Source organism: Lycium ferocissimum, chromosome 6 (assembly GCF_029784015.1).
Source record: "Lycium ferocissimum isolate CSIRO_LF1 chromosome 6, AGI_CSIRO_Lferr_CH_V1, whole genome shotgun sequence".
Lineage (NCBI taxonomy): Eukaryota > Viridiplantae > Streptophyta > Magnoliopsida > Solanales > Solanaceae > Lycium > Lycium ferocissimum.
This window is the reverse complement of record NC_081347.1, coordinates 73,964,961-73,984,902: the sequence shown is the minus strand read 5'-3', so window position 1 is coordinate 73,984,902 and position 19,942 is coordinate 73,964,961. Positions and strand designations below refer to the sequence as shown.

The 19,942-nt window shown below is 34.7% G+C and overlaps 2 protein-coding genes and 1 pseudogene across 2 annotated transcripts; 2 read left to right on the top strand and 1 right to left on the bottom strand.

Moving 5' to 3' along the window:
• Window positions 1-496: 496 nt before the first annotated feature.
• On the bottom strand, window positions 497-4,088 carry LOC132060420 (putative late blight resistance protein homolog R1A-10; annotated as a pseudogene).
• Window positions 4,089-6,387: 2,299 nt separating this feature from the next.
• On the top strand, window positions 6,388-6,834 carry LOC132061034 (DNA-directed RNA polymerase subunit 10-like protein). Its single transcript, XM_059453917.1, has one exon. It carries the CDS (start codon window positions 6,577-6,579, stop codon window positions 6,790-6,792), a length of 216 nt encoding a protein of 71 aa, XP_059309900.1. The 5' UTR covers window positions 6,388-6,576; the 3' UTR covers window positions 6,793-6,834.
• A 1,070-nt stretch (window positions 6,835-7,904) lies between these two features.
• Window positions 7,905-10,003, top strand: LOC132060418 (uncharacterized). The gene is made up of 2 exons (XM_059453464.1): window positions 7,905-8,132; window positions 9,258-10,003. Exons 1-2 carry the CDS (start codon window positions 7,983-7,985, stop codon window positions 9,900-9,902), a joined length of 795 nt encoding a protein of 264 aa, XP_059309447.1. The 5' UTR covers window positions 7,905-7,982; the 3' UTR covers window positions 9,903-10,003.
• Window positions 10,004-19,942: the final 9,939 nt, after the last annotated feature.

The window sequence follows — 19,942 nt, the reverse complement described above, 5'->3', positions numbered from 1 at the left end:
TGTGTTGTTTTTTATTGCTTTTGCTGTCAAATCGCCCATTATTACCCTACACACATGATTATCATATACCCATAGAGAAGCACATTACAATACTTAAGAAATTAGGTATAAAAAATCTAGTAAATAAAAGAAACGGAAGGCTCAAATATGTCATCGAACTATCGGAAATGACTCATTTATGTCACTCGTCAATAGTTTGGCTCATTTATGTCATCGCCGTTACCAAAATGGTTCATCAATGTCATTTTCATTAACCCTGATTTTACAATACCAGATATGACGCGTGACCTCCAATTAGAGGTTCATGTTGTTTAATTAAACCAGTACAAATAAAATCCTATTACATTTGTTCTCTAAAAGCCTACATATAATTTTTTTTTTTCTCTAAAAGCCGAAAGGTCAGCTACAGTTGTTCTTTTCACTTTTCTTTTCTGAAATGGGTGACCATGTAAGAATATTGAACAGAGGAAAACAGATTCAAGTGTGAAACTGTCAATTCTTATACTAGAAACCTTATTCATTTCGAACAACACACATAAAACAGAATAAATATTAATTACAGTTCATCAATAGTTATGGTTTACAAAATACTTAATTACAAATGGGCGAGACATACATTAAACATGGTTATTTCTAAAACAAAAATTTAACAACAGATAAGAACATAAAAGAAAGATTTTAATTTTCAAAATCTAAATGAAAAGGTTCTGCATTTGGAATAGATAGCGCTTGATTGTCCCTCAAAATAAGCTTCAATACCCTGCATATATGCAAGATAAAAAAAGAAGTCATTCATCATATTAATTACAAGGAGGGTAAATGTATTACTCGCTCTGTTTCAATTTGTTTGTCATACTTTCCTTTTTAGTCCGTTTACAAAAAAAAAAAATGTATCTTTTCTTTTTTGGCAACTCTTTAGTTCCAACTTTTCATATGACATGTTTAAGACCACAAGATTAAAGGGCATTTTGATACATTCTACATATCTTTAATTTAAGACCACAAGATTAAAAAATCTTTTTTCACTTTAAGAAACTCCGTGTTAAGACAAAATCAGACAAACGAATTGAAATGGAGGGAGTAACAAAGATGAGGTAATAAATAATGTGAAGAATCGAAGACGAACTTTTTTAAAGAGATGTAAAACTTACTGTGACTGCATGGATGTAGAACTTAAGGGAATTATTTCCAATGTCCTCTTGTTCTTGTTCAATCTCTCTTGTAGAATACTCAGCTCTGCTACAATTATGTAACTCAATTGACTCCAAAGTACAAATTTCCCCAAAATCCCTTGGAATTTCTTCCAGGAATCCACATTTCTTTAGAACAAGGCGTTTTAGATTCGGGAGGCTTTCACTGCTAGCTTTCCAACGCACAAGATATATATCGCTTAACAACAGCAACTTCAGGCTTTGGAACTTGTCGTCATCACTCAATCTCCATGACAAGAGTTGATGTCTTCCCAAGGAAACTGAAACAAGCCAGGCAAAGTCAACCTCTTAAGTGATGTCGGGAAAACAAAACTCTTGAGAGAGTTTGGCCAATAACATTCCTTTTCTAAACACTTCAATGATTCGAGTTTTGTCAGGCTAGACATATCCAAGAGGCCATTGTGCAAATGGTCTGCTCGTACAAGATTTACATGAACGATCAATCTCTTTAGATTGGGAATGCCTGAAAGGACTTCATTTGTATAACTGCTGGAACAGAGAGCAGAAATTTCCCCTAGATTTGGCAATTTCTCTGTCACAAGATGCTTACTTTCTCTTCTAGGACTGGGTAGATAACCGTGTCCCCCCAGATCTATATGCCTCAAGTTCTTCATCGTCCATATATTCCCTGGTAAAGTTATTTGTGAAAGCTTCCCAAATATTAGAGTTTGCAAATTCTGAAGCTCTGAGATTGACTCGGGAATACGGCCGCGAAATTGAAATTGGAGATATCTTAAATGAAATAATTTTGTAATAATGGGTGGAAATGGTTCGAAAGCTATTTTTTTTATAGAAGATGGCCAATACCCTGAGGAGGTTGAAACGGGAGAAAAATTCATGTATTATAGGATAACGGTAGATAGGCAATATTCCGAGAAGCTTAACACGGATTGAAAAAGGTAAGTATAATCCAGAAAATAAGTACATGGATCTGGCTATTGGGGGAAAAAACTTGCACCGATCATCATTTGGATACCATCTTAAACCTTGGAAACTGATTTCGATGTCCGGGAAACTGTATTGGAAACTGAAGCGACGGACATTATGCTTTTGTGCTGGGTCAGCTCTCTGAACGTGCACAAACTTTGGCATTTCAGCTTCTTTCAAACAGAACTCACGCAGTAGATCATGCATTGCACATGCTTTTACCTCACCATTGAACCTCCTTTTTCTAACCATTATCAAGTTTCTGCTAATAAGATCCTCCAAATAATCTACTGCCATTTCCTCCAAGGTTTTTCCATATCCAGACGCCCTCACAAAACCTTCCGTGATCCATAATTGGATTAATGTCCGAGTCTCAATCAGAAAATCCTCTGGGAAACTACCCACAGAAAGAAAACAAGGTTTGAGGTGATTAGGCAAGTAGTGGTAACTCAAACCGAGCACTGCTAAGCATTTATCTGGATGACTTGAAACGATTTCACCTAAGGTTCCGGCAGCATCCTTCCAACTTCCTAATGTCCTGGCCACTTTAGAGAGATGTCCCGCAATCACTGAGATTGTTAAGGGTAGTCCTTGACATTTTTCTACTATTTCCTTCCCAATTTCTTCTAACTCAGGAGGATGATCGTGTTCTAGTCCAAACACCTTATCACGAAGTAACTTCCAACTGTTATCTAAATCCAAGAGGTTCATCTCATGAGGGCTACTAGGATTTGCATACATCGCTACCTCAGTTTACCTAGTAGTCATTAAGATTCATCTCCTATTGTTGTACTCGGGAAATATTCCTCTTATGCAATCCCAAACATCCGTACTCCAAATATCATCAACAACAACAAGGTATCTTCGGCCCTTTAGTTTTTTCTGCACCAGGTCAGCTAACTCACTGACATCCTTCTTATTGTAATCTTCTTCGCTCACAATATTTGTTTGCTTTGAAATGCAACGTAAAGCTTCTAACAACACATCCCTACTTTGAAAATCTTGAGATATTGTAAGCCAAGCAAGAATGTCAAAATGATACCTGATTGGGAGAAGATCATAAGCTTTTCTGGCGAGTGTTGTTTTGCCAATGCCACCCATGCCTGAGATTGTGACAATGTCTAGATCCGACTGTGGTCCTCTCAATCTTTCCACTATGATCTCCAAGTCATCATCACGTCCCTGCACGATTACATCTTCCAAATTTGGCAGCATTGGATTACTTCTAGAAGAAGTGCCAATCAACGTTTCCCGAGATAATTTAACAATTTGATCATCATCAGCATCATGAGTACTTGTTCTTATATCAGAAACAATCTCCATTACTTCTTTCTTTGTTATATCGATGTTTTCAACAACTGTTAGCAGTTTCTTGTGTAAAAATTTACGTGCTCTTCTAAACTTCCAACTTGCGCCTTTCATTGTTTAACCAATCTTCAGCTCAACAACATCTTCTGCATCATTGGCAGCAACTCTTATCTTTTTCTCCAAAGATCTGATCTTTTCAGGGTCAAACATGGTCTTACTGCTAGTTTCTTCAAGAACATTATGAAAATATTCAGCAGTAGCATGAATAGATTCGAGCGCTTCAGCAGCGTGACGATGAATGAGTTCTGTGTTTCGCTGCTCAAGAGTACGAAGAAGAGAAATTACAGCACTATAAGCTGCCATCACGTATTCAAAAATGTGAATAATGAAAGGTCTGAAGATGAACAAGAAAGAGATATTAAGAATTGGAATATTGCTGGATATGTTCTGTAGAGAGGAAGGAACAAAAGATATTTTGAATGTGTGGAGAGGATTAATTAATATATTAAATACTGGAGTATTATTTTATTAAGAGTATAGAGTAGAGAACAAATACCAATACAACTATACAAGTACTCCATCAATACCTGGAATTGACTCAACCACTGACGACCCCCATCGGTCTAATTGTTGTGACTTCTAGTATCTTTTGCTGGATATGTTTTGTAGAGAGGAAGGAACAAAAGATATTTTGAATGTATGGAGAGGATTAATTCAATATATTAAATAGGCCAAATACTCTTTTTGTTTAACAGATTAACTAACACTTTTTGGAATGGTTGTTATATATTGTTTATAATGTATCGTACTGTATTTTAATGTGTTGCATTGTATCGTATTGTATTATTTTGAATAACACATGTTTGGATAGATTGTATCGTTTCCCATCGTTACATAATCTCACACATTAGTGACTTGAAGGGAAAATCTACACAAAAAAAAAAAAAAAAAAGTAGGGTACGGGATAGAGCTACCATAAAAAGGTAGGTTAAATGATAAAATAAAATTATTAGATAATAAAAGTGTGAAAAAAAGATAGGGTAACGACGCAATAACACCAAATCGGTCGTTACATAAAATGAGAATTTTCGTCGTTATGTAACGATGGATTTAACGATATGATACATGAAAATTTAAGTAACAATTGAAACAAACATTGTATTTAAATTAACAACACAGTACAATACAATAGGTAACAACCATCCAAACAAGCTGTAACGTGGACTGCATTATGTGTGTAAATTTTTAATTCCACAACTGGTCGTAGAACACCCTTTAATTAATTTCTAAGACCGTGTTGGTGTTTATCAAAATTGTTTGACTTACATGGGAAAAAAAAAAAAAAACCTATGTCATTGCCAGTTGGGTGCGTGGAATCAGATCTTTCAGGTTATGTTGAAGAGTAGGATACTAATATTCCATCTATTTTCATTTGATTAAAGATTTTTTAAACTATTTTATTTGCTATCATTGGAGTAAACAAGCATATTTACAGTTGACAATTAATGTAGATGATATATTGCGGCTACTGGAAAATTGGGTGAGCAATATATAAGTGACAATATTCCTCCTTCTCTTTGCTTTAACCTTTTTCTTTTATTTTTGCCCACTTGCTCAGTTTTGTAATGTTTCTACTTAATAATAATTGATAAAAGGGAAAAGGGTCAAATATACCCATCTACTTTAGTTTAATGGTTAAATATACCCTTCGTTAGTCAAAGTAGATAAATATACCTACTTAGTTAGTCAAAGTAGATAAATATCACCTTAGTTAAGAAAGTAAACAAATATCTTCCTCCGTTGACAAAATTCAATTCCATCATTAATTACCCGATTTAACTTAAAAAAAACCCATGCCCCCCCCCCCCCCCCCCCCCCCCGACCCGACAAATTAAATTCTTTCCACCCAAATATACCCACCACCACTACAACCGACCCAACGGAACAACCACCACCACCGCCACCACTGTTTAGCACTCCCCCTTCCCCCTTACCCCCTAAACAGTTCCGGCAACAATGGTAAGTTTCTCTACCGCTATTTTTCCTTAATTCTCTTTTTTTATCCACCTTAGACCTTAGTTATTGAAAAGTTAAAGAAAAAATGAAAAGAAGTCCTGACGTTTTTCCTGGAAACAAAGTACAAAATAAAAAAAGAAATAAAAAGATTAAAGAAAAAACAGAAAAAGGTAAAAGAAAGAGAAAGGAGAATATTACAGAAGAATTTCATGCAATTCGATTTCGCCAATTTGGGGTTGATAGATTCATTCTTCTTTACCGTGACTGGTTTTCTATACATTCTTTTTAGATTTTAAAGGAGAATATCTCTATTGAATGTATTTTAATTCAACTCTCAAACAAAAGGAAAAAGGTTAGGTACAACTCTGGTTTACATTTCTCGGATTGTTGCCGGAACTGTTTTGGGGGTAAGGGGGAAGGGGGAGTGCTAAACAATGGTGGCGGTGGTGGTGGAAGTGGTGGTGGTGGTTGTGTTGGGTCGGTTGTAGCGGTGGTGGGTATATTTGAGTGGAAATAATTTAATTTGCAGGTCGGGGCGGGTCGGGCATGGGGTTTTTTAAAGTTAAATTGGGTAATTAATGGTCGAATTGGAGATTTTGTCAACTGAGGGGTATATTTGTTTCCTTTCTTAACGAAAGGGGTATATTTATCTACTTTGACTAACAGAGGGTACATTTAACCATTAAACTAAAGTAGAGGGGTATATTTGACCCTTTTCCCTTAATAAAATGCATAGTTACCAAAAATATATACGAGGTGGAAAAGTGAAGCAATTCTTTATTGTAACCTTAAGCGGCAGACCTATTGTATTTTGGTTTGAATTGTGTTTTCCTATTATGTCAAGGTTTTGGTTAGTTATTTGCCCTTTTGTAGTCCTATATATACATAATAACTTGGCTCCTCATTATGACAAATATATTGGGGATTGGAACATATCGAGGGAACCCCTAATATTTTCAACAATTCCTTCAAATTATTGAAATCAAGGTACGCAACATTATACATAACAAAATATCAATTATTTCAGTCAAAACAATCATACCTAAAGATCTGATTGCTTATATCATTAGCTGATATATATTGTCTGTTTTATAGTATATCCATAACTAGCAAGATGATCATCCCAGTTCGTTGCTTCACTTGTGGGAAGGTAATCGGAAATAAATGGGACGAATATCTTGCACTTCTCATAGCAGGCTACGAAGAAAAACAAGCACTTGATGAATTGGGTTTGGTTCGATATTGCTGTCGAAGAATGTTGATGACACATGTTGACCTCATCGAGAAACTTCTCAACTATAACACATTGGAGAAATCCGACGACAATTGATGGGGCGACTCAATAAAGCTGATGATGCAAAACTAATTTTTATTAGAAGACCGTACGCAATTTTATAAATTAATTCTTTAGTTACGAATTTACTCTTGTAGATAAAATAGATTTTTTTTACCGTCTTTGGTCTGGTAGGACTCGGTGGTTATTGTAGGGCGTAGGGAGCAGGGGAGAGCCAATCTATAAAGTTAATTGAAGTCGAAAATATGGGATTATACAATGTCTTTTAATGTTCACCCTTTGTCACTCAACTGAAAGGAGATCGACCAATCATGAAATCAGCAATGGATGTAATCTTAGGACTACGGGAAAAAACAAGATTACGCAGATATTAAATTAAGAACCTACAATTTTTATGGAATTATTTAATTAACGAAGAATATAAATTATAAATTCTTCTCTAATTGATTGAACTTCTAAAAAGTTTATTACTTTTAGGAGTTTACCGCATATAAATCAAGCACAGACACAAAAAAACAAGCGAATTTTTTTATGCAGTGTCTTTTGGCCCACCATTAACAAATATTTCATTCATGACGCATTACACAAATTATTGGTTCAGTCTACAGTCAATGGACCTTTATTCTACTATATTACTACCTCCCTTATTCTATTTACCTTGTGTCCCAAGACATTTATTCATTTGTCTTCTTTGTTAAATTTTTATTGCGGGAATGGAAAACTTGTTTTTCTCCCTTGATAGGCTTATCAAATGCAAAGTCAGATCTTTTTGGTATGAAGCCTTTTTCTCTCTTTTAAGAGGCTTATTAAATAAGAAATCATATCAATATTTTTGGTATGGAGCGTTTTTCTCCTTTAATAGGCTTATCAAACATGAGATTGGATTTTTTTGGTATGAATAGTTTTTCGAAATTAAATTGAATTAGTTAAAATGAACTATGAATACCAAATAATCAATTGCAAAGTATTTTTAAATATTTTAAGGGATACATTAACTATGGGAAAATTCCATCTAACTAGTTAATCTCCACGTGTTTCGGTCAAACACATAGTACTCCACCAATAAAATCAAAGGCAAAAAGCAATACGCAAACACCATGAAAACTACACTTACTACTGCACCAATAACGTCTTCTTCTACTTGCCCCGTGAGCATATATAAAGGGAACAATGATTTCAAGTTTTCAATCATATCAGATAGTGAAATAAGAGAAGACTAAAAAAGAATGGCAGAATTTTTCATTAAGCAAGCACAACAGTATTCAGAGGGTAGGCCAAGTTATCCTGAGGAATTGTTCAATTTCATAGCTTCAAAAACACCTTGTCATGATCTTGTTTGGGATGTTGGCACTGGTAGCGGCCAGGCTGCTAAATCTGTAAGTCTCTCTTTCTCCTCTCGCGACTTGATCCCCTTGACTTCTTCGTGTGGCGCAGTCTGTTCAAGATTTAATTATATGTATGAAAACTAGTATTTGACCCATCTATCTATATATATATATAATGGCGGAGCGTTTATTTCCATTGAAAAATTACACGGTAGAGATAAGTAAAAAGAAATTCGTCAATGTATATATGCATTATGCTACATGTTGAATTCCTTTGACTTGTTTATGTGTTTACTTCTTTATATTTCGACCCCCCCTTAGTGAAAATCCTGGTTCCGCTACTATATATATATATGCAATATAATTTTCAGGCAAAGGGTTTTAAACAGACCACCTTCGATGGTTGTAGCTTCACCTCTACTTATGTAAGAGAATTGACCAAAAAAAGTAGACTTTTGTCTAGAATCATATGATATATAGCAGCATAGCAAAGATTAGAGACCTATTTTTCTAGAGAATGGCACAAAGTTTTCTCTTTTTCCAATCAATTAGTCCATAAGGGACAACAAGAAATCTTGCATTTTTAATCTTGCACTAGCAGCTCTTTTACATATCTAGAGTTATAGGCTCAGAATATACTACAATAAGAAGAGAACTTGTTAATCTCAGTATCCATGGCAACTGATTTCCCCTGTTCTGATATCCTCTGCTATGTTAAGAGATGCAAATACATTACCAAGAATTGCACACTTGGTTCAACTTTTTCTCATTTGCTAATCTAAATTCTGTTCTGTTCGGAAATGGTTAAACGTCATAATATTTACTCCGTCTATTCCTTTTTATGTGGCATTATTTCCTCATCAGTTAGTTCTAAAATAGAACGTCACCTTTCTATGTTGGGAAATACTTTTAACTTTATATTTTTCATTTTACGCACACTTCATGGCATTATAGCGGCAGAAATGGTATGGCCGGCTTAACACCAAAAGTTCCATCAAGTCTTTCTTTCTTCTTTAATTTTCGTGACGAGTCAAACTCCGCTACATAAATTAGAACAGAGGGATTACTTAAGAATGAGTTCAATAACATTCATCCCCTAGTGTTCCACCATACTTTTCTTTTTTCTCATAAACTGTTTTTTGTCCTAAATTGCTCCCAAACTATTGTTGTCCTCAGTTAGCTAAGCTCTACAAGAATGTAGTAGCCACAGACACAAGTCCAAAGCAGCTTGAATTTGCAGCAAAGGTTCCGAATGTTCGATACATATGTACCTCTTCCATGATGTCAATATCCGAAATCAAAACAAAAATAGGAGCAGAGTCAAGTGTAGATTTGGTGACAATTGCACAAGCAATGCATTGGTTTGATCTCCCAACTTTTTATCAACAAGTCAAATGGATACTCAAGAAAGCAAATGGAGTAATAGCAGCATGGTGTTACACAGTGCCAGAAGTAAACAGCTCAGTGGATGCAATTTTTGATAAATTTTACACTATTGATGCTGGACCTTATTGGGAATCGCCAAGAAAATTGGTGGATGAAAAGTACAAAACTATTGATTTCCCATTTGAGGCTGTAGATGGTTGTGATCATAATGGACCATTTGAGTTCAAGATTGAGAAAGTGATGGACTTGGATTCTTACTTCACATACCTGGGGTCATGGTCAGCTTATCAAATTGCAAAAGAAAAGGGTGTTGAGCTATTGACTGATGATGTTGTTGACAAATTCACAAGTGCTTGGAATGAAGATGGTGAAAGCCAGAAAACTGTGATTTTCCCAATTTACTTGAGGATTGGCAAAGTTGGAAATTTGAATTGAAAATGAAATCAGTACTTCAGTTATATCTACAATTTGATCATCCATTTTGAATTGTCTGCTGGTTGTTATCTTTTAATAAGGCATTTTAATAAGTACTACTATTGTAACACCCCGTATCTTTGACCTAAGCTTTAACCATGATCCTAGACTCGAAAAATCAGATAAAGAACGTGGGAATTGATATTTTTCCGTTCAGTCGTGATATGGTGGTTTACGCCCATGAACAGTGGTCGTATTCCAATTTACGCCCATGAACAAGTGCCCGTAAACCGAAACCAAGAATTTCGAACATTCGAATTTGACATTTTGAGGTCATATGGTTAAATACGGACCGTATTTCACTTTACGGCCCGTATTTCAAAACGTGTTTGGAATTTGAGAAAACTTCCTTGATGAAAGTTGTAGAGCATTGAAATACCTTTCCAACGGTATCTTACGGGGGTCAAACGGACATCCGTGCAAGAAGTTATGGCCATTTTACTGAACAGAGGCAGTGCTGTCCATATTTCAAAATACGGCCAAAAGATTTCAAAATACGGCCCGTATTTTGAAATACGGCGTCAATTTAACGGGCCGAAAAATTTATTTTTTCAGAACAGTATATATTCGTCCATATCAGTTCTAATCATTATTTTTCATTTCCTTCAAGCCCTAGAATGACCTCCTACCCTCTCCCATCATCAAGAACACCAAGGTAAGCCTACTCTAATTATTCCAAGTCAATTCTAATACATATCCTTGTAATCTAAACAAGGAAATCATCATTCCTAAAACTAGGGTTTTCAAGAAAACCCATCTCAAGGTTCAAGAATTCAAGATTTTGGAAATCCTCTTCAAAGCTCAAGTCTTTAATTCAAGTTTTTGGAGCGACTAAGGTATGTAGAGTTACTATCTACGTGTGGGAACATCATTGTTCTTCCCCACGCCTCAAAATCCATAAAATTATGATTTCAATACAAAACTAGGGTTTCAATACCATGCTCATGATAACCCTAGATCCATGTCCATGATTATATTATGTATGAATTGTTATAATTCCATCATTGTGTTCTTAATATCTCTTTATGATTATTGAGAATCCGTCCATAATCTATGAAAACCCATATCTTGTATTCCATGGGTTCTTGCATGCATGTTTTTGAATAAAAATGCTTATTTCATGAATATCCTATATGTCTACAAGTTTTCATGCAATTGTACTTTATAACTATGTCCATACCATGACTCAAGATACATACATGCTAAATACAAGTTATTTTATGAAACCATATTTACAAGTTATTTCATGAAACCATGTTTACAAGTTATTTCGTGAAATCATGATTACAAGACAAGTACAAGTTAATTCACGAAAATCATGGGCTTCTTAGCCAACTATATTATGTTAATGTTTTTGGGAGTTGCACAAATTACCGAGAAGGCTCGTATAGCCCGAAACTACGTAGCCACCGTAGGACAAGGATCGCTCCGCGTGGGATAAGACGATACCTTAATTTTACACCGAATGGATCCATCGTGCACGATACCACCTCATACCCCGGCAAGGTATGGGGGCTCGCCGGTCCGGCGAGGTACCAGACTCCACGTACCCACGTGGTGATTTACTACCTTATACTCTGGCAAGGTATGAGGGCTCTGCTGGTCCGGCGAGGTACCAGACTCCACGTACCCACGTGGTGATATCACATGGTCGGTTATGAAATGCTCTCCCTACTTATCATGTTTTACGTATGTTATATCTATATATGTATCCATGCTTATACTCATGCTCATGTTCATGTCCAGGTTTTCAGTTTCAGTTCTTATCATGTTATTCCATGTCCCATGTTATTTCTTTCAGTTGCTTTACATACCAAGACATTCAATGTGTCAAGGCGTCCCTTTTTATCGCCTGGGGCTCGCATTTCACGATGCGTGTGTACGTATTTACAGTGACGCCGCATCGCTCGCAGGGACGTTAGCCGTATCGCCTTATCGCGAGCCCCATCTCATTCGGGGTTTAGTCAACTCTTTATTTTATTATTAGTTATGCATCTAAGGTATACCGGGGGCCTTGTCCCGTAAGTATGTTTTCCAATGTGACTCATGATAGAGGTTTCATAGACTAGACAAGTCGCTTATGTTATGTCAGACATTCGGAGTTGTATAGCCATTTTGGCTTATTCATGTTATTCCCGCATTCATGACTTAAACAAGTGTTTCATTAAATTATTATGACATCTCATGTTTTATAAAGGCTCATCATGCATTCACGTTATATTCCGCTCATGTTATGCCTCATGATGATTCAAAGAAGCCATGTGGTTCGCTCGGTCACATGCAGTAAGGCACCGAGTGCCGTGTTTCGCCCAGGCCATGGTTCGGGGCGTGACAACTATTCCCCTTGCATCCATCATTAAACTACAGTATTATCTTGGCTCAGGATATGGATGATGCAGTTGCAGCAAAATTGCTAATCCAACAAACTTTTCTATATTGTCTTAGCTCAAGAGGGATGATTTAGTGATAGCCGGCAAGAGTGGTCAACTGAACATCCTTTTCTGAAAATTCATATTGTATATGTTGGATCAAATATTAGTACTTGTTATACATATATATTAAATTTGAGCATTTGAATCTTTTTTCTCATCAGATATCTCGATGTCCTCTTGCCTTAGATGAATTTAAAAGGGTAATGCTTGGTCAGTGAAAGTTCATGGCCCCAACTTATTTAGGATTGAAGCGTATTGTATAAATATTATTCGCATTATGCATACCTCTATATAAGCAACATGGATCACAGGGAAGTTTCATCAGAATTACACCAATTAGAGGAACCAACTAATTAAATTACACCAATTAGAGGAACCAACTAATTAAGACATATCCAATTGTAAACATTGGGAAAAAAAAAAAAGAAGCAAATTTGTACATAATTAATAGGCTAGAGTTAAATTAATCTACTAATCTGTAGGAGTAAAGCACATGAATGGCCCCCATGCACTGGCCTTGTTGGAACTAATTTCTTCCATCATAAAATCTTGATATCTCATGCCAAATCTTCTCCAATTAAAATCGTCACCAACTATTGATGCATTTTTCCTCAACACCATCTCTACATCCAACTTCCCCTTTGAGATATTATTATCCCTATTACTCCATATCTTAGGATTTGTCCAAACCTTACCCTCTTCATCATATCCTTTAATAAAATTGGAACGATACAAATAAGATCTTTCAAATAGATTGCAATCCACTTGGAATTCGGCAACATCTATTAAGGAGTAATAGGTTGGTAAAAACTTATTATTTGCCTTAAAAATTTCGAAACGAAGAGTAGAGCTTTCATTGAATGGAACAACGAAAACAAACTTTTGTTGTGTCCATTGCATGGTAGCGCGCATGTTAATCATATCGTAGTTGTTTTGAGCTCGTTGTGATTATGTGTGGAAACTTTCACGTACCATCTCCCATTGATATTTTTGTCATCAAATTGAGCCGATTTTACTTCTACAATCAGCAGTCCGTATTTTTCGTCCGCCATGAATAATAACACACCTAAAATAAGGAAAAGAGTTTGTTGAACTGTTACATGCTTCATGTGTATAACATATCAGTACTGTATCCGTATTTTTCGTCCGCCATGAATAATAACACACCTAGAAGGTAGATGATTTAATTTCTTATCCTTCTTTGATTAGGGTTTAATATTGATGTATGACATTCAATGTTTCTCAAAGTTAGTAGGATTTGGAAACTTGTTTAATTTGGATCATATATACAATTAGTAGTTATCGGCGAATCGGTAAAATTGCCGCCATGTGATCGAGGTCACGGGTCCGATTTCTCGAAACAACCTCTTGTAGAAATGTAAGGTAAGGTGCGACAATAGACCCTTGTGGTCCTAGCTTCTTCCGACCACAAGATAGCTTTGAGCTTAGCGTATGCCTGGGCTGCCCTTTTTTTTTATACAATTAGTAGTTACGTTTCTTAAGGATATTAAAGGATTTCCTAAGTAAAAAATCAGTAGGAAAAAATTTCACGAATTATCTACTAATCCAGCCTTGATTTATCATCAGTGTACGCCATGATATCTGGGAAGCATGTAAAAAATCAGTAGGAAAAAATTTCACGAATTATCTACTAATCCAGCCTTGATTTATCATCAGTGTACGCCATGATATCTGGGAAGCATCCTTTACTGACCATTATTAACGCAAAATAGCTCATTAGGAATTAAGAAAATAGCCCTTTTTACAAGCCTCATATATATATAATCGACTTAAACTTATTTGGAATTGAAGTATATTGTACAAACATCATTCGCATGAAAATGCATTATTTTTGCCTCTATATATATATTAGCACGATCGATCACAAGGAAGTTTCATAACAAACCAATTAGAGAAACCAAGATACATAACCATTGTAAAAATTGGAAAAAAAAAATACATAACTAATTAATAGGCTAGTGTTCACTTAATGGCCACGGGTGGAGCTAGGGTGCCGGAAGGGGTTCATCCGAACTCCCATTTGTCAAAAAATAAGCAAACTATACGTGTGCGATGCACGGGACCCAACGTGATTAATTTGGTTATTCGATTCAGTTAATCTTTATGGTTTGTATATTTTGCAAAGATACTGTGATTTTCCTTAGTGAGTCTCCATATTTTTTTTCTTTTCTCTTATTTTTCCCCTTAATTTCTCAATTGTTGTTAAAATTTGTCTTATTTTGATTATGTCCGCCTCTTTTTATATTTAGTAAGTTGACAATTCAAATATCCTACATGTTAAGTTTATAATCACAAGATTCAAAGGATATTTTATTATATTATACACATTTTTAATTTAGAACCACGAGATTCAAAATTCAATCTTTATTTCTTAAACTCCGGGTCTATTCAAACGTAGACCCTTAAATTGAGACAGAGAGAGTATATGCCAAATAAAGGAAAGGAAATGACAATTGAGACATTGCGGACATGTGGGGACTTAAAAAATAAACACACAAAAGGTAGTATTAATGTTAAACTACTAAAATGTACACATGTTAGTCCCGGCTTAGAATACAATTTCAGTTGCTTTTTGTACAACTTATTGTTGTTGTGTTCGTCCACCTTGGGCTTTTGTTGTTAAAAAAATTTGTCTTTTTTTAGTTATGTCCGCCTATTTTTATATTTAGTAAGTTGACAATTCAAATATCCTACATGTCAAGTTTACAATCACAAGATTCAAAGGATATTTTATTATATTATACACATTTTTAATTTAGAACCACAACATTTGAAAGTCTATCTTTATTTCTTAAACTCCGTGTCTAGTCAAACGTATATACTTAAATTAAGATAGAGGGAGTATATGTCAAATGAAGGAAAATGAAAGGACAATTAAGACGCTACGGAACCGTGGGGACTTAAAAAGTAAACACACAAGAGGTAGAATTAATATTCAACTTCTGAAATGTACATATGTTAGTCCCTGCTTAGAGTACAATTTCAGTTGTTTTTTGTGTAATTTATTGTTGTTGTGTTCGTCCACCTTGGGCGTTTATATATAATAATATAAGAAATGTAGAATAGAAAATTAGACATATGTTTTTAGTAATGTGGCCAAGTAAGATGAAAGGAGTACTTCATTTATTAATTGTTAAAGAACTAAATAAAAAAAAAATCTTATTTTAGTTATGTCCGCCTATTTTTATATTTAGTACGTTGACAATTCATATGTCCTACATGTCAAGTTTATAATTACAAGATTCGAAGATATTTTATTATATTGTACACTTTTTTAGTTTAGAACCACAAGATTTGAAAGTCTATCTTTATTTCTTAAACTCCGTGTCTAGTCAAACGTATACACTTAAATTAAGACAGAGGGAGTATATATCAAATGAAAGAAAATAAAAGGATAATTAAGACACTGCGGACCCGTAGGGACTTAAAAAGTAAACACACAAGAGATGGAATTAATATTCAATTTCTGAAATGTACACATGTTAGTCGCTACTTAGAGTACAATTTCAGTTGCTTTTTGTATAACTTATTGTTGCTGTGTTCGTCCACTTTGGGCGTTTATGTATACTAATATAAGAAATATAGAATAGAAAAATAGACATATATTTTTAGTAATGTGGTCAAGTAATATGGGACGAAGGGAGTATTTCATTTATTAATTCTTAAAGAATGTGAAAAGTCAAGTATAGTAATTAATGTGGCCAAGCAATATGAAGTGAAAAAGTAAAAGTGCACAGAGAAAATAAATTTGTATTAGAGAATTAAAATTGAACTGCATATGTCTATACATGAGAAGAGAACAAATATTTAGCAAGAACGTGAAAAGTTAAAAGTGAACATGTAAAAGTGCACGGAGAAAATAAATGTATCAGAGAATTAAAATTGAAGTGCATACATTTATACATGAGAAGAGAATAAATATTAAGTACTACTATGACATATGTTCACGTGGGATAAAAAGTTGTTTGTTAAAGTGTACAAATTATATAGCTTTTGGTATAAACATTCATTGCGTGTATAATTTATAAAGCTTTTGGTACAAACAGTCAATATTGTATTGGTCCCTCTTTCACACTTATATATAATAGAAATAAAATAAAATAAAATAAAATAATAACCAAATAGTTTTGTCTATGATAATCACGTGGCCAAAATGATGATGAGGTAAAATCGGTCAGGAAAGCATACAACTTATAGGAAATGCCATAACATTGGCTCTGCAATTACTGATATGCCCTTGTTCGTCCATGTTAGTCCCTCAAAACTCTCATTTCTATAATAGAGAGATCACATGTGTATATAAGGTTAAAATTACCTTTTAAGCGTGTATATATATATATATATATATATATAAGATGTTGAATCCCCTTAATTAACTTTTTCATATATTTACTTTTTTATATTTTTTTAATCTCCTTAGTGAAACTTTTGACTCAGCGTGTATTAATGCCCCTTGCATTGGCCTTATTGGAACTATTATAATCATAAAATCTTGATATCTCATGCCAAATCTTCTCCACTTAAAATCACCAATTATTGATGCATTTCGCTACTTTCAACTTTCGCCGTGAGATATAATATATTGTCACTATTACTCCATATCTCAAGATTTGTCCGATTCGTACACTACATTTCAACATATCTTTTTACTAGGAGGTATAATTTCCATGAGTTGGTTGTTGGAAATATTAACAATATCAATCAGAAAATTTGAACAAAATGATAGAATCAACTTATCAGTTTGAATCGCTGTGTCGTGGCAAGCCACTGCCTTGAAAGCGATTTTCGGCCCGACTCCGGTGCATATCGTTCACAGTCGGTCTCTCCCCAAGGTTCCACAGCTCTTCCAAACACGTGCCCTCGTGGCTGGAAGTTGGAGGTTGCCCAAAATAATTGCCCAGAAACTAACTTGAGAAGAAGTGAGGAATAAGATATTTTTGGTGTTCTTTGTTGGTGTATTGATATGTTCTCAAAGGTCATCAATTTATAGGGAAATTCTATTGTGTAGCATTTACGGACAATACATTATTACAAAAATCGATACGTTCGTTATTGATGTTTAACAACATAAGTTATCATGAATGAGTTTATTCATTCATTCATTCAAAAAAAAAAAAAAAAAACGCATTGAAAGATCAAGAGTTTGTCATGAATGAATAGAATTCATTCATTCAAAGAAGTTACATTACTCCAACAATTTAAAGACCTTGCATTAACTCCACAATCCCCCTCTAATGAAAAGGTGAAAAATAGGAACAATTTTCTAGGCGAAAGAAAGGAACATGTACTTAAGTGTCATATCTTTCGATTTGAATTAACACATAGTGAAATGAGGCAACAACTAATATCCACAAAGTGAAGTATTCTTGAACTGAATGGACATACCCTCATAATACATACGATATCCTTAATTTTGTGCAACCTCCGCGATACTAACAAAGTGCTTTTATGGCCATGCACCAAACCTTGGGTCTCATGAATGCTCTAGAAAAAACAGCCCAAGTTTTCCATAAAAGACGGCCAAACCTTTACACTCACGTAGGTGATTCCATCAAGTCTATCTTCATTATGGATTACCATATGGCTATGGAATCGTTAAGAGCATTTTAAGCTCAACCTTTCTCATATCAAGCGGTGAATCCATTCAATGCTTCTCAAAGCACCACCACACCGGGTTATGGAAACATTAAAAGTACAACTCAAGTAAATCCATCAAGTGCGTCTCAAAAGCACTACCACAATGGGCTATGGAATATTTTAGATTTAGCTCAACCTCACAAAGCACTACCACACGCCATAGGGATAGGATATATAGTGCATATTGATGGCCTATGTGGCTTTGTTTGACCACAAATGGGTATCCACCATATTACCTCAATCCATAGGCTTTAGCCCCATCCCCCTCGACGTTTTAAGTATTATTTTCCTTACCAAACTCTTAGTTAAAGGATTCGTCAACATTCTTTTGGACCTTACATCTTCCAAGAAAATAACACCATTGCCGCCTGTGAGTAACAATTTAAAGAGTCTGTTATAGCTTGTTCCCCCACAATGATACATCTGCCAATAAATTTCTCAGCTACTCAGCTTCTTAGCCTCATTGTTGTCAGTTACCCAGTTTGCATCACAACATCCTTCTAAAACAACAGAAAATTATTTATTTAAATGCAAACACCGACCAATAGTACCTCTCAAGTACGTTAACAAATGATGAAGATCATTCCAATAAGGTTATGAATATGCCTGTTCAATCTGCTAACAATGTAAGCTTTATCAAACCGAGTATAACTCATGAGAAATATTACACTTCAAATTACGTTAATATATTCAATTCGAGAAACACTAGAACTTTTTTTTTTCTCAAGTACATGCTAGAATCATAGGGCGTCCTCACATGAGCTACATCAAACTTTTTTCTACATTTTCTCAATATAATGAGACTGACATAACGAGAACTCATTAGCAGTTTTTTTTAATCTCTATTATCACATCTACTTCTCATAAGTCTTTCATTTCAAATTGAGAAGATAAAAGGTTCATTGTTTCATTAACAACATTCACATTTAGGGCCAGATATTGACATGCCATCCACATATAGACATATAATCACACAATATGATCCTTCTATCCTAGAATAAACATAGGTGTCAGATGTATTAACAACAAACTCATTGTTTACTAACACATTCTTTATCCTTTAACCAGAGGCGGATTCAGGATTTAAACTCTATGGGTTCAACCTTAAGATTCTTAGTGTAAACCCGTTGTATTTTAAAAGTTATGGGTTCATGTCTACTATTTATTACAGTTTTAATAAATTTTTACACATAAATTTATGTTCCGCGTCGAAAGTTGGGGGTTCAATGGAACCCCCACCTAGCAAGCTAGATCTGCCTCTGCCTTTAACAGCCATGGTTAATAGCCATTATTGTAATATTATAATAGACCCTTTATTAACATTTGTAACAAACCACCTTTAACTAGCCATTAATAGCATTTGAATGCTTGTACTTAAATGGCCACTATCCATTGATGAATAGCCTTAAATGACAGTTACAGAATGCAGAGAATATGGTTTGTAACAGATAGTCATCAGCCTCTGTATTTTCTCATTATTCTATAGTCTCTTGAAGGCATACTTTGGGGCATCTTAAGCTACCCATCAGATCAGATGGTTATTCTCATCTATATATACTCAAACCTTTTCTTTTGGAAGAGACAACATCTAGACAAATTCACATAGTCAGACATACTTCACAAGAAACATTAAAATTATCATAAAGGTTCACCAATCTTAAGATAAAATTTAAATGTAAATACCATCTATTTACACTGTCAAGAACACCGATCAAGTATCCTTACAATTTAAATATATCACATCATTCCATAACTTATAGTTAAACTCCACATGATCTTTTATGCAACAAATTCACGTTAAGAAATAATGAAATTGCAAATCACCATAAGCATATCACATATGTTACACATTTAAAGATCATCACAACATGAATCATCTACCCTAACATTTATATCACTAATATTTCGTAA